Raw genomic sequence first — 14,011 nt, forward strand, 5'->3', positions numbered from 1 at the left:
CCTCACCTACCCCACTTCCACATTGAGAGGTGTTATAGCGATCCCCTGCTCTTAGGGGTTATCACATGCTAATGGCGACACTCGTGGTTTCCGAGTGGGTAATAACCTAGCTAGCTCTCTTGAATCTCGCATATGTCGTACGTACGTGCCTCAATGTTGTGTGATGTTTTGAATTTCTAATCCCATGCATATTCGTTTGTACGTACATATCACGCTGGTGTTCTTGTTCGCGGCTGGCACGAGTTCGGCGTCAGTTGTGGAGTACCTCTACAATGGGCTGAAAAAGTGCACCGTTCTGCCTCCCCACTTCTGCGCTCGGTACGAGGCCGCCGTGCTTCTCACTCATGCCGCATGTGGCATCAACGCGGCCATAGACTTCCTTATGGCCTCCGGGAGTATTTTAGGGTTTAGCCGCCGCGAAAGCCGGCGACAGCAGCATCCAACAATTACTGTTGTAAGTATATGCTTGTGCACCTAATTTGGTCCTTGGGCAAAACGACATCAAGAGCCCCTTGTTCATAGTGCCAAAGCTTTTCTAAGGCTGGGGCCGTTGCCCCCCCTACTATAGTGTGTTTGAAGAACAAATGCAACCGAGAGAAATGTTTCTAACAGTGCCAGGAAACCAGTGCTGGAGTACTGCAGAAGAGTGCGAGTGCAGGAAGGTCTGCCCGGCTTTGAAACCGGCTCAGTTGCCAACCTCACCTACCCCACTTCCACATTGAGAAGTGTTATAGCAATCCCCTGCTCTTAGGGGTTATCACAAGCTAATGGTGACACTCGTGGTCTCCGAGTGGGTAATAAGCTAGCTAGCTCTATTGAATCTCGCATACGTCGTACTACGTGGCTCAATGTTGTGTGATATTTTGAATTTCTAATCCCATGCATATTCGTTTGTATGTACATATCACGCTAGTGTTCTTGTTCGCGGCTGGCACGAGTTCGGCGTCAGTTGTGGACTACCTCTACAATGGGCTGAAAAAGTGCACCATTCTATGTCCCCATTTCTGCGCTTGGTACAAGGCCGCCGTGCTTCTCACTCATGCCGCATGTGGCATCAACGCGGCCATAGAATTCCTTATGGCCTACCTAGGAGTATTCTAGGGTTTAGCCGCCGCGAAAGCCACTGCTGTCGCTGAAGCAGCCACATCTAACAATTACTGTTGTAAGTATATACTTGTGCACCTAATTTGGTCCTTGGGCAAAACGACATCAAGAGCCCCTTGTTCATAGTGGCAAAGTTTTTCTAAGGCAGGGGGCCGTCGCTCCCCCCCCCCCCCTACTATAGTGTGTTTGAAGAACAAATGTAACCGAGAAAAATGTTTCTAACAGTGCCAGCTAACCAGTGTTGGAGTACAAGAGTGCAGGAAGGTCTGCCCGGCTTCGAAACCGGCTCAGTTGCCAGCCTCACCATATGGTGGCAGCGATAATATAATGAGAGGGCCTCATATAATGAGAGGAAAAAACTAAAATAATAATAATAATATAATGAGAGCTAGGCCTGCGCAAAATTTGAATCCATTCTGGGGATAACCTCTTTTTCCCTGTGATGAATTGCATGAATTCGATAGAAATGGCACCTCCTTATTGGGCTCTAATTGAATGCTTGATTATCGTATCCGCCTATCGATTGACTTGTATCTGTGTGTATGTATCCACATTGTTGCGCTGCTTACATTGTCTTTCTGATCTACAAATAGCACAAGGTTAGTTCGACTAGTCATTGATCTAGTAGTATATATGCATATCCTCGATCGAACACATGTATGGAACACTTACAAACTTTTGTCTGCCAAATCCAATAAGGAGGTAGTCTCTGGGATGTATGGAACACATGTATGGAACACTTACAAAAAAGCATTCGAAGGGCATCAAATTCATGCACGGACTGTGACTAGTCTCTGGGATGTAGCCTCTGCCGAGTAGAGCCTCCAGGCTTGGAGACAAAGGGGATAAGATGGGATTTTGTCAAAGCTAAATACATGGTGCATCCCAGGACTTGTCCTGGATGTGTAAATACCCCGTAAAGTTGAAAGATGGGGCGGTGACCCTTAAACTTTAGTTGCAGACTGGTTTTTAGTTTTTTTTTTCAAAAAAGAGCTTTATTACTTCAAAGTTTCATGTAATACACCCGGCCTGCATAACTAGGATGCACACAGTCGTTCACACAGGCATACAAAATTACAAAGTTCAATACATCAAAAACGACTGAATGAAGAGCTCATCATGGTGAACAAGCTGCAATCCTCCGACTATGCAGCCACCCATGTTGAAAAATAAACTTCTTGATCGAATTCTCCAACCGTGTAGACACCTCCGTAAAGAGATCGTGGTCCTCCAATCGCTGAAGTGACAACCATGAACTGAACAAGGCCGTACACCGGTAGATTACCTGCATAAGATAACAAAAATATCATTAAAAACCTTGTCATTTCTACATAGCCATAGAGACCATATAACGACAATCGCTCCCAACCCTGATAAGATTCCTAAACCTAACCTCAACCCCGTTTAGCCAGTTGCCAAAAGTATTAGCAATGCTTCGGGAAGGTTTTTAGTTGGAATTGCTCAGGGTCTGACACATAGCATGCCATAGTGGCAAGTAGCATACACACGGTCTGACTATTCTGTAGAAACCACCCAGTTCCATAAAATTTACGTGATGGTGCTTGCTTCGGCTAAAACAAATGAAATCGAAACCCCATTTCACGGTGATGACTAGCCACGGCGGAGAGCGATGATATTTGGCTGCAGCGGAGGGCCAAGAGGGAATGGTAGAGAGGCGGACCTACGGAACCCGTCACCGCTATCGTTTGTCGCTCCGTCGTTGTGGCCGTGGCCACTCCATACTGGCCATGGATTCATCTCTCTTTCTTGACGTCCTGTCTCCTAGCCGTGGACATGCTCAACGTGATGGACATGATGGGGTAGCAAATCAGCCGGGCTAGGTCATGTTTCTGGGTGAGACTTCAAGATGGAAAAGAAAGAAAAATAACGAAAAAAACCAGTGACCATTATGGCTATTTCTGCCACCCAACCAAACGGAGCATATTTAATAGCGGATTGAGTGGGTGCGATGACGGGGCAGGCCCCACCCTAGCATTTCATCCCATCACATATTTCACTGAGACAAAAGAAACCTAGTTGTACATACATCTTGGTTGGCGCACGCTAAAATAAATTCCTAGATCCCGCCAGTGGGACCCGATGACTAGTTTTAGTTAAGGCTCGGTTATTTATTTATTTTGCAAAATTACCAACCCCCGGCTGCTTCATAGTGGCAGCTGCTTGTGCAATTTGAACAAATCGGGTGAACACTTAAAACAAGTTTAAGGGTCGTGCCACCCCATTTTGCAAGTTTATAAGGGCACTTGCATGAAACTGAAAATTCTTTGTTTCCCCATATATGTAAGTAACTCTTGACTCGTGGTAGGAGAGAACCAGTGCACCAAGCATCCTAAATTTAAAACTTAAGACCTAAGCCTATCTTTATATATAAATTCATGATCAGCAACCAAGTAGCAAACAAAGGTTCAAAGATATAACGCACACAAACCCTACAACAAGATTAACACCTCGAAAAGTCGGAAGATACAACAAGGAGTAAGGTAAATCAGTTTGCACGCAGCCTCGCATACAAGCTTATCATCGATCCCATCACGTCATCGATAGCTTGCCTGTCTCCCAGAATGCTAAGCAGTTACCAATCCTGCAGATATAATATCATTTTGAAGAGACAGTCACTTGGTTGCGAAACAAACTTTTTCTCAATAGATGGAGATTTCTTTTCGGCTTCTAAGATGACTTCTCTCAGAAGCTACCTCCCAAGCTTCTCCTAAAAGCCCGTCTCCTAAAATTGTTTAAATTTTAAATTAGTCTTCTTAATACTAATTTTAAGTTTAAACAAATTTGTGAGATGGGCTCCTGGAAGAAGGGTAACTTCTGGAAGAATCCCTTCTTATTCTAAAGGCCGGAAGAAATGGGCCACAATCATGCCCAAACTGTGATGAAAACACTGTCTCCGGGAAACGAATGTAGTTGATCATATATTAGCTAGGTTTTGTTTTGATTCAAAAAAAAATCTTGTAATTGTGCAGATGAGTCCCCTATTTGTATTGTGAGTAAACTTATGGATGATGTATTGTTATCTAATATCAATAAAGTTGTAATGGTTTTCTTCCCTCAAAGAAAAAAAAAGATCAATCATGTCATCGCAAGCTGGCATCCGTAAGATGCCTCTCCTTTTGATCTTTTCCGTCCGTAGACTTGGGAGGGAATTTTATTTCTTCGTTGTCATCCACATTGGAGGGGATTGGGGAAGAAATCCTAATCAAAATCTGCCGTATCCTAAAACAATTGGCGTATGTGTAGCAATGCAGGATATGAGAGTAAATTTGCCATTCACCTAAAAGAAGAAGCGATCGATCGGTTGATATTAACTCCACGCTCACACACATACTACTACTCCAGACATGACGGATAGCTCCTAACATCAATTATTTAGCGGACCATCGCGGATCGGCAGATCATCACGCCGTCGACGCCGGAGGCGAACCCAGCCGCCGCGTAGGCCGACCCGCCGGCGGCGGGCAGACGAGGAAGTTGCAGTTGGGGCAGGCGCTGGCGCACTGCTTGGGCGTGTCGTAGCAGGGCTCGTTGACCAGCCTCGTGCAGCAGAAGCACGTCCGGCTTGAATCCCCGTCGCAGGGGCTGGCGATGCACAGCCCCGTGACGCCCGATCCCTCGACCTCATCGGTACCTTCATCAACAATAGATTGCATTTCGTCAGAATACATATGTGAAAAAATCCCCGCACAAAAGAAGAAGAACGAAAATTATGCATGTGTAGAACTGCGGCCGGGGTCTTCTTTTCTGGAAGACAGGAAGAGAGACGAAACTTATGGAGTACTACCATGTGCGGAGAGCGCGTGGCATCCAACGAGCACGAGGAACAAGATCGTCGCCGCTGCCTTGGCGTTCATCTTGGTCTGGCGTTGTTTGTCTGTCGATCGAGAGCTACAACTAGTTTTCTAAGTATACGCAATTTATAGATAGCAGCAAAGTTTGTAAAACGATGCAAAATATACGGAAGATTGTTTGGAAGACAATTAATAGATGGATGGATATGGTAAGCATTCAATTATTGCCTAATTGCAGCTCTGCGCATGATCATTCAGCATTCAATTATTGCCTAATCAGACGTATGCCGAGATATAAGAGCAATTCCAATAGTATAGCCAGCTGCAGTCTATAAGATTAGCCATAGTGGTAATATCTTAGGTTGTAGCATGCACCTTAAGCCCACAAGAATACTGATGTGGTATCTAATTAAAGAAAATAGATATGATTAGAGTAACATAGGTGGATACTGTATCACAGCGCATGTTACGATAAAAGTTAATGCCAAATAGATCTTGTACACAGATTTGCATTGAGATTCTGCAAAACAATAAATTTATAAGAATATGATACTACTCTATAATACTACACACTATAAAGATAGTATCATAGACAAATATCATTTACGTGATACTAGTATATGATACTATGCACTATGGCCAGCCTAAGCAAGTGTCATGTCATATATAGCTAACTTAGAACCAATATATACAATAGTGAGCTATAAAAATGTAGTACTTTATTAATATATGGTCCATCTTTCACTCTCACAAAGTGTCTAGGAACACGTGTGCTAGAGTTGGTTCTTACATAAGAGTTCACTCTCCTTCTCTCTCCTCGCCTCTCTCCTCCAACTAAACAATAATATACTATTTTAATCCTTATAGCCAGCTGACTAGGACTTATTGTACTTGCGCTGATGGTACTATAGCTCGGTCCAAAAAAAAACTTGTCTCAGCTTGGTTATCTAGACAAAGCCATGAAAAAGTTTTTTGAAACCGAGATAGTAGTATTTAAACAACAAATGGGACATATTGACCAAAGTAGTTTTGTAACAGGTTAGGCTATTTTTTCCCTTTGACATATTGACCACTTTTTTTTGAAACGGGGATGATAGCTATTTACTTAATTACTTAATAATTAACTAAGAAAAAATATTATTTGATCGTAACAAAAATACCGTCAAAGCTTTTTTTTCAAGCAAATTGGATAGGCTTGATATGAAATTAAACATAAACACAAGAAAACAAAAAAAAGGAAAATGAAAAAGGGAACGGGAAAATTATGACACATGAATTGTTGATTTCCATGTAGCCCTATCAAAAATATTATTTTTCATTGGATAAAAACTTAGATATGCGGCCACAACCAGCCGTCATGGAACATTGACAACCTACATACATGTTACATAGGCGAACTTGTCAACAGAAACTCCAACACGCTGAGCTGAACAGAAGACAACAACCATCAAGTTTATCAAAAGTGCAGCGGTTGGCAGAGAACCAATCACCTCATCAAGTGCACGAGGTGTTAGATTATTAGGCAATTTACGAGTGAGTTTAACTACCATAAAACTATCACATATGCACTAGAACACTTAATTAACAATATACATCACTAAGCTCACCTAGCATATATGAATATAGAACAAGTACCAGTGCAAAGTAAGAGATGATCACATACATCGCGAACGAAAAGGTTGTCGCATGAGCTTCAATGTTGCGATCGCACATTGTGTTTTCAAAGTCGCCGAATCCACAGAGCTCGGCAAGCAAGAAATAAGTCGGCGATGAAGAACTCGAACAACAGTGAGCAGTCACGCCAAGATGTTCCCTAAAAACCTTATCGTCCGTTTCCCGATGCAAGATCTCAATGGACGGGTTCCGAGGCCTGCCCTTCGAGACGATCATGCATGCATGTACTCACACGAACAAGGAAAACTAGAGATCATCACAACAACAAAAACTGGTCGCGAGATAGGGACGGAAATGAGTGGATAACTCTAGATCTATTTTATCTCTTGTGTCCTTGTGTAGTCTAGGAGGGCAAGCGCCAACCAAACCTCCACGAGTTGGAAGAAATGGACATGTGGGGAGCATGCACACACATGCCGATACGTACCCAACTTATTTGGTGCACCAAGCAAAAAAAATAAGCTTTCATAAAACTAGTTTCTAACTCGAACCAGATTCACGAAACGAGGTGGGTGTATGCACGATGGGTGGCAAGGCGTGTGTGTGATGTGATGTGATGTGATGCGGAGGACGAGGAGTGTGCGTGAACTTCTTCTCTTCTCACTCACTCAGTGGAGCTTGAACAATGCCACTATAAACTATTCCAACTCTCTTCCTCCTAGCAATGTGGAACTAAACTTTATCTCCTCACAACCTCCCATGCATACTAGATGGGCCTTAAATTTCAGGATTTTTCTAGGCTATATGGATTGCCTACCTAGGCTCCAACCCATATAATCCAACATAAATCTAGAGTAGGCACATGGTAACAATCACCCCACCACGCTAACTATGAGGCATGTCCGATTTTCATGTCAAGTTTCAAAGGAAAGAGGGGCAAAGTTCATGCTGATCTAGGCCACTATAAATGGACCGCTCGCATCTCATTGTTCTCACCGCAGGGTGACTCAAATTTATTGCGATAAAGGGAACCACGAACACACGACAAACACCGCGGAAACCAGACTGTGAGGCATTGGCGATACCTAGCATCACTCCTCGCCATCATTGTTACCATGCAAGCCTCCGACAAAAGCACAACGACAATCTAGCACTAGACATCCACCGCCATCCACTAGTCCCTTCTGCAACTGCCAACTCCAAAGATAGTGCCTAAATGTGGTTTCGACGTAAAAGCATAGCCATCGCCTCGTACTAGATCTAGGGTTTCCCTCTAGAATTGCCTCGAGCAGAGTAGATGAGAACATCAACATGGTGATAGCTTCCAAATGGTAACACATGGCACATAGCTGTCGCCATCATTGGCTCCATTCAAGGCCAAAGAAAGCTTTCACTCGGCAATGTCCTGAGCCGACCAATGCTCTACCACCATCCACATGCATGGACACACCTGTCAAGGTCATCAACACCTCAAAGCCTGACCTCCTTTAAAACCGAATGAGATTCGCACGCCTGACCGAACAAGAGCCATGTTGAAACCTCAACTAACATGCGTTGACTAATTGCACCCTCTCTCGGTCGCACCCTTCTACGAACTGTGGAGAGTAGACCACCGAAGGCCACCGATCATTGTCGCCAACACGGGATTGTTGCCTCTCGACATCCGTGCTCCATCCTTGAATCAATAGGTGGAGGCCCTCATCGCCTCGGGGAGCTGGTGGTCAACCAGACAGGACGAGGAGATATGGAATATGGGAGTAGGATATATGGAGGAATGATGGATTGCCTTTTAAGCTGAAATGATGAATTGCTAGGAAAAAATCCAACAAACTAGAAAATAAATGGCAGCTGGAAAAAATAGTCAATGTCATGGATGGTAATATAAATAATCAACAAAATAATTCATGTAATAGAATGGAAGTACTCCCTCCGATTCATATTAATTGACTTCAATATGGATGTATCTAGAACTAAAATGTGTCTAGATACATCTATATTAGAGTCAATTAATATGAACCGACTTAAAAAAAAATTAATATGAACCGGAGGGAGTAACTTTTTTTATCTCCATAGTAAATGCTTGTAAATTACCAACCGATCCAGAATAGGGCGATGAACACCAGTACACGCTTCGTTAGGGACTTTTCTGTAACTCTGTCATCCCTCCACCCATCGTACCTCCACCCGGCGGCGGCGGCGGCGGCGGCGGCGCCATGGCTAAGAGCGGCAAGTCGACGGAGGCGGCGAGCACAACGGCCCCTTCTCCTCCAACCCCGTCTCCCTCCGTAAAGGCTAAGGCGAGGAAGCGGCTGGAGATCGAGGGGTACCCTGTGGAGGGCATCTCCATCGGCGGGCAGGAGACCTGCGTCATCTTCCCGACGCTGAGCCTCGCCTTCGACATCGGTCGGTGCCCGCAGCGCGCCGTGTCGCAGGACTTTCTCTTCATCTCCCACGCCCACCTCGACCATATCGGGGGCCTCCCCATGTACGTGGCCACGCGGGGGCTCTATAGGCTGCGCCCGCCCACTATCTTCGTCCCCAAGTACCTCAAGGAGCTCGTCGAGCAGCTGTTCGACGTGCACCGAGCCATGGACCAGTCCGAGCTCAAGCACACCCTCATCCCACTCGACGTTGGCGAGGAGTATGAGCTCAGGAGGGACCTCAAGGTCAAGGCCTTCAAGACCTACCATGCCATACCCAGCCAGGTGAGGATAACATGCTTTAGTTCTACTGGTAATTGCACGCCTTACTGGTTGATTTAGCGAGAATTTTGTACAATTGCCTGATGGGAAATATCTGATATGGTTCTATAGGGGTATGTGATATACTCGGTGAAGCAAAAGCTCAAGCAGGATTATCTCGGTCTTCCGGGGAGCGAGATCAAAAGGTTGAAGTTATCAGGTGTGGAGGTCTGTCTGTCTTGTGGATGTCAATATTACATAGGAATCAGTAAGAATTACACTCTAGTAAGAGGTGTTGATTTGGTATGTGCTTCCAATCTGTGCTTTTGCAGATTACCAATACAGTCACAACACCTGAGGTTGCCTTTACTGGAGATACGATGTCAGATTTCATTCTCGATCCTGATAATGTGGATGTGTTGAAGGCCAAAATTCTTGTAGTGGAGGTATTGCTTTTACCGCTTTCTCAGTGTATCACCAACTTCCATTTTATTAACAGTAGCAAAGCTGCTTCCGTCTTCAAGTATTGATAAATCTCGCTGCATTCAAGCTGGTTACCATTATTTTGAGAACAGAACTTGTCCTAGCTAGAAAAGAATTACTTTGACACCAGTAAGCAGCAACTAATTGAATCCTTCTTCTGCTTATTTTTTATGTCATTTAATCTCATGAATTCGACTTATTCCTATCGCTGATCTACTAACCTGTGGTTTATAAATTTCAGAGTACTTTCCTTGATGATTCTGTTTCCATTGAGCATGCAAGAGAGTATGGGCACACGCACTTGTTCGAGGTTATCCCATGACTACTTTTTTTTTGTATCTGTCAAAGGAAAAAACTGGTATGCAGTTTCCGTAGTGGTCCCTACGCTTTCATTTATGTTTGACAGTATTTGCAGATTGCAAGTCACTCTGATAAGCTTGAAAACAAGGCCATTCTACTAATTCACTTTTCGGCTCGTTATACAACAGAGGTAGGCTATCGCTTCAGTTATCTGTATTGAGACTATATGAATAGTTATTGAAATTTGACATGCTGATTAAAGCCTCCTTTTACCTCCTTTACTCGTTAATTTATCCCAATCCCACTCATGTTTAGGATAGTTTGGCTCGACCTGTTGGTCCTATCTTCTAGTTAATCAACTTCACCATTTTTTTTTGCAGTCTTTCTATATTTTGAACTCCTTGTAACAAAGCATGACATTTCCATTTGTTTCCCAGCGTTTTTATTCCTCAGTAAAAGAATATTCTTTTCGATTTTACATGCTTTGGTAGAAAGTCAGACCTATCTTTGGACCCCATCATAATCGAACACACAGACTTATCCTTGTAATTTTAAAAAATCATTGGAATCCTAAGGCTGCAACTGTCTTTTCAGGAAATTGATGCAGCGATAAGCAGGTTGCCACCATCTTTTCAAAGCAGAGTTTATGCGTTGAAAGAGGGCATCTAAATATGGGCTGAGTTAGTCAACCTTTTTTCTTCTTTTTCCCTCTGAACAACCAGTGTTTGTGTAAAAAACTTTGGTTTTGTGGTATGGCATCATAGCAGTGTTCTTGACATGCCCTTGCTACTAAATTCATCTCAACTTCTGTGAAATGATAGTTTTAGTACAATATATTCGCTTTGTCTCCGTAAGATTAGAACATCGATCCTGATGAAAGAAGATAATTGATTTTGTATACAATTCATAAACAAGAGTGATTACAATACGTTCATGCTGTATAGGCCATGCATGTATATGTATGTAGTAGGGTACACAATTCCTATCTTCTCTTTAGAAAAAAAAATCGAGGAGTAACATACGTACAATGATTACACGAACGGAGAGTAGCAAGTTAATCTTCTATGCATATATATCCATTGCTGTCTACCATCAAGATGGGCTCTTCTCGCGTGGTAATTCTTCTCTTACCTCGGGCGATCCGGCGGGGCCTGGCCGGCGACGACATATGGCGTGCGGCCTCGCAGGTGTAGTTAATATGGGCGCCTGCGACGATCAGCAGGCAATGCCTGGCTTGCAGGCTAGCGTGCCGGCGAAGCGGGTGAGCCTCGTGACATATTCCCCTGGCTTGGGCTTGATGAGGTCCTTCTTGTTTAGCTGCTGCTGGATATTGCCGCCGGATGGAGTGAAGAAGGCGTTGTTCATCATGAGGTCGGCCTCTGTGTGCCAAACCCAGTTCTTCCACACGGATTCCTCGGCGTAGTCGCGCTTGGTGATCTGTCCACCCATTCAATATCACACTGACATCAGCAGCTAGCTACGAAAACTGTGAACAGAAGCCGAGCTACATGTAGCCCTTCATTTTCAAAAATTTGGAAATCATAGTTAAGTTTTAAAAAATCTGATAATAATCTTGGATGTAGACAATGATGAAATCTACAAACGTGCAAAATCTCAATGTGAAATTTATTATATTGTAGACTACACAAAAATGAAAAAATCTGACAGATTTTATAGTTTTAAAACGTGCACTATTCACTATTATCAGATGCACACATTTATGATTTTTGTGTAGCCTAAAATACTAAGAATTTCACATTGAGATTTTGCATGTTTGTAAATTTCATCATTGGCTTCATCTAGGATTTTTTTTTTCAGAATTTTTTAAAACTTAAAAATATGATTTCTGAATTTTTAAAAATAAAGAACTACATGTAGCTCGTCCTCCATCTATCCACTCTCAGCTAGCTAGGGAATTTCATTCGTCTAGTGAGGAATAACAAGAAGGAGACGTGCCTGTTTTGCAGCCATGTTTGGCGGCGCGATGTATCGGTTTCCCTGGCTGATGATGGTAGGGTTGCTACTGCCTCCAATGGCGTACATGAGCCAGTGCGTGTAGTCGTTGTTGACGACGTGGAAGAAGCCGTAGCGGCATCGGGGCATCCTCTGGACGAGGCCTCTCCCGAAGTGGTTGAAGGCGACGCTGACCTGGATGACCTTGTCCTCGGGCGTGTTGTCGTTGGCGCCGAAGAGCATGACGTCGTTGTGGTTTGTGAGGTGGCAGTTGGAGATGGTGACGGCGGTGGATGCCGCCACGACGTCGACCATCCCGTCCTCGCACAGGGACATGGAGAGGTGGTCGATCCACACGTCGGTGGCGTTGAAGAGGGAGACGCCGTCGCCGTCAGCCTTGGTGCGCGGGGTGAAGTGGTTCGGTGACACCGCCACATCGCCGCCCTCCGTCTTCTTAATGTCGTGGATGTGGAGGTTGTGGATGATGATGTTGCGCTGGTTCTGGATGGTGAGGCTGCCGCCATCGGCGATGTGCACCTGAGCCCCGCGCCCGTCGATGGTCTTGTTGCTCTGGATCACGATCTCCTGGGTGGTGGTGATGATCATGTCCCTCGCGAAGATGATCCACAGCGGCTCAATCTGGACGACACCCCACCGGAGTGTGCCGGGCACCGGGTTCTTGTAGTCGTCGCTTGGGTCGGTGACGATGTAGACCTTGCCCCCGAGCCCGCCAGTGGTCTCGCGGCCGAAGCCCTTGGCGCAGCGGGCCAGCCGCTGCCGGTCCGTCGCCCAGTCCTTGCGGCAGCGCCAGCACCGGTCGATCGGGTTCGTCGCCAAGCACGGCCCCGAGTACTTGCCCTTCTTCTTCTTCTCTGACAGCGTTCGACGCGGGCTACTCGACCTGCATTGCACGCTTAAATGTTCATGTCATGCATGCCTTCGTAGTTCGTACAAATGGATGCTACAAGTTTAATTAGGCCATGGTGGAGGGACGCATGCCTCTGGACGGCGCGGTTGAAGTGATTGACGACGCTCAAGGGGTCGGGGTTGTACCCCGCGCTCGCCACGGCAGCCGCAGCCAGGAATGCCGCGGCGAAGAGGAGCAGCGACGCCGGCCTGCTCCATTGGAGGCTACGCTCCATGGATGGCTACCTATATGAGTAGTATCTCTCTCTATCTTCGGGTGTGATTGATTGTCTGGCTAACTTGAGATAGAGAGGGAACAACCCAATCGATCGCTCGAGTGGAATGGAGGAGAAGGCCTATATACATAAGAGGATGGCAATCGAGATGGTATAATTAGGAGACAGGGTGAGGCGACCCACGCTCCCCGGAGAGGAGAAATTCTTCTGCCACTATTTGACTTCTATTCTTGGTTCGGTCAGGCCGGACAGGAGAGGGAACAGGAGGGTTGATGCCGTCGATCGTGTCAATTAGCTCGATTGAAAGTTTCTTTTCTTATTAATTCCTTTCCTTGGGAAGAGTGGCACGTCTTAATTAATAACTTTATTTTTGGAGAAATAGTCGTTATTAAGATCAATGATAACGTTGGTAGATACTTCCAGAGAAAAAATAATTTGAGACAAAGTGATCCCCTATCTCCAATGTTATTTAGCATTGTAGCGGATATGGTTGGCATTATTATTGAGCGCGCCAAAGTTGATGATCGGATTGAAGGGTTGGTTCTCATTGGGTTGACGGTGGATTGTCTATCCTTCAATACTAAGCCGATGACACAATTCTTTTTATAGAACATGACTTGGAAAATGCGACGAACCTAAAATTAATATTATCACCGTTCGAGCATTTGTCGGGACGTAAGATAAATTTTCATAAGAATGAATTGTTCTGTTTTGGCGAGGACCAAGATAATGCCAACCTATATGCCGAGTTATTTAGATGTGGGTTGGGCAGCTTTCTAATTAGCTATCGGGGCATTCAAATTCATCATCGGACGCTCACGCTTGCTTCGAGGAAATACTGCAAAAGCACCTTACTAGTTAGAAAGGAAAGCTACTATCTATGGGTGGAAGATTAGTTCTCATTAATTCGGTACTGACAAAT

The 14,011-nt window shown here is 44.8% G+C and overlaps 2 protein-coding genes and 1 long non-coding RNA gene across 3 annotated transcripts; 1 reads left to right on the forward strand and 2 right to left on the reverse strand.

The window, feature by feature from the left end:
- Nucleotides 1–4,403: 4,403 nt before the first annotated feature.
- LOC139831936 (uncharacterized) lies at nucleotides 4,404–5,073 on the reverse strand. The gene is made up of 2 exons (XR_011746346.1): nucleotides 4,910–5,073; nucleotides 4,404–4,756 (listed from the first exon to the last, which is right to left on the reverse strand). It is a non-coding gene; the product is annotated as an uncharacterized lncRNA (long non-coding RNA).
- A 3,575-nt stretch (nucleotides 5,074–8,648) lies between these two features.
- Nucleotides 8,649–10,772, forward strand: LOC127307713 (nuclear ribonuclease Z). The gene is made up of 6 exons (XM_051338475.2): nucleotides 8,649–9,235; nucleotides 9,344–9,439; nucleotides 9,544–9,657; nucleotides 9,936–10,004; nucleotides 10,110–10,184; nucleotides 10,589–10,772. Exons 1-6 carry the CDS (start codon nucleotides 8,744–8,746, stop codon nucleotides 10,661–10,663), a joined length of 921 nt encoding a protein of 306 aa, XP_051194435.1. The 5' UTR covers nucleotides 8,649–8,743; the 3' UTR covers nucleotides 10,664–10,772.
- Nucleotides 10,773–10,865: 93 nt separating this feature from the next.
- On the reverse strand, nucleotides 10,866–13,198 carry LOC127307712 (pectate lyase). The gene is made up of 3 exons (XM_051338474.1): nucleotides 12,947–13,198; nucleotides 11,951–12,848; nucleotides 10,866–11,431 (listed from the first exon to the last, which is right to left on the reverse strand). The coding sequence occupies exons 1-3, from the start codon at nucleotides 13,087–13,089 to the stop codon at nucleotides 11,210–11,212; spliced, it is 1,263 nt and encodes a 420-aa protein (XP_051194434.1). The 5' UTR covers nucleotides 13,090–13,198; the 3' UTR covers nucleotides 10,866–11,209.
- Nucleotides 13,199–14,011: the final 813 nt, after the last annotated feature.

This window comes from Lolium perenne, chromosome 6, assembly GCF_019359855.2.
Source record: "Lolium perenne isolate Kyuss_39 chromosome 6, Kyuss_2.0, whole genome shotgun sequence".
Taxonomy (NCBI): Eukaryota; Viridiplantae; Streptophyta; class Magnoliopsida; order Poales; family Poaceae; genus Lolium; species Lolium perenne.

Excerpts from the sequence above, each read along its gene's own strand:
- LOC127307713 (XM_051338475.2), top strand. The coding sequence starts at position 8,744 with ATGGCTAAGAGCGGCAAGTCGACGGAGGCGGCGAGCACAACGGCCCCT. Across the intron at positions 9,658-9,935 it reads CCAAAATTCTTGTAGTGGAG|AGTACTTTCCTTGATGATTC; the intron begins GTATTGCTTTTA and ends TATAAATTTCAG. Across the intron at positions 10,185-10,588 it reads CGGCTCGTTATACAACAGAG|GAAATTGATGCAGCGATAAG; the intron begins GTAGGCTATCGC and ends CTGTCTTTTCAG.
- LOC127307712 (XM_051338474.1), bottom strand. The coding sequence starts at position 13,089 with ATGGAGCGTAGCCTCCAATGGAGCAGGCCGGCGTCGCTGCTCCTCTTC. Across the intron at positions 12,849-12,946 it reads TTCAACCGCGCCGTCCAGAG|GTCGAGTAGCCCGCGTCGAA; the intron begins GCATGCGTCCCT and ends CGTGCAATGCAG. Across the intron at positions 11,432-11,950 it reads CAAACATGGCTGCAAAACAG|ATCACCAAGCGCGACTACGC; the intron begins GCACGTCTCCTT and ends ATGGGTGGACAG.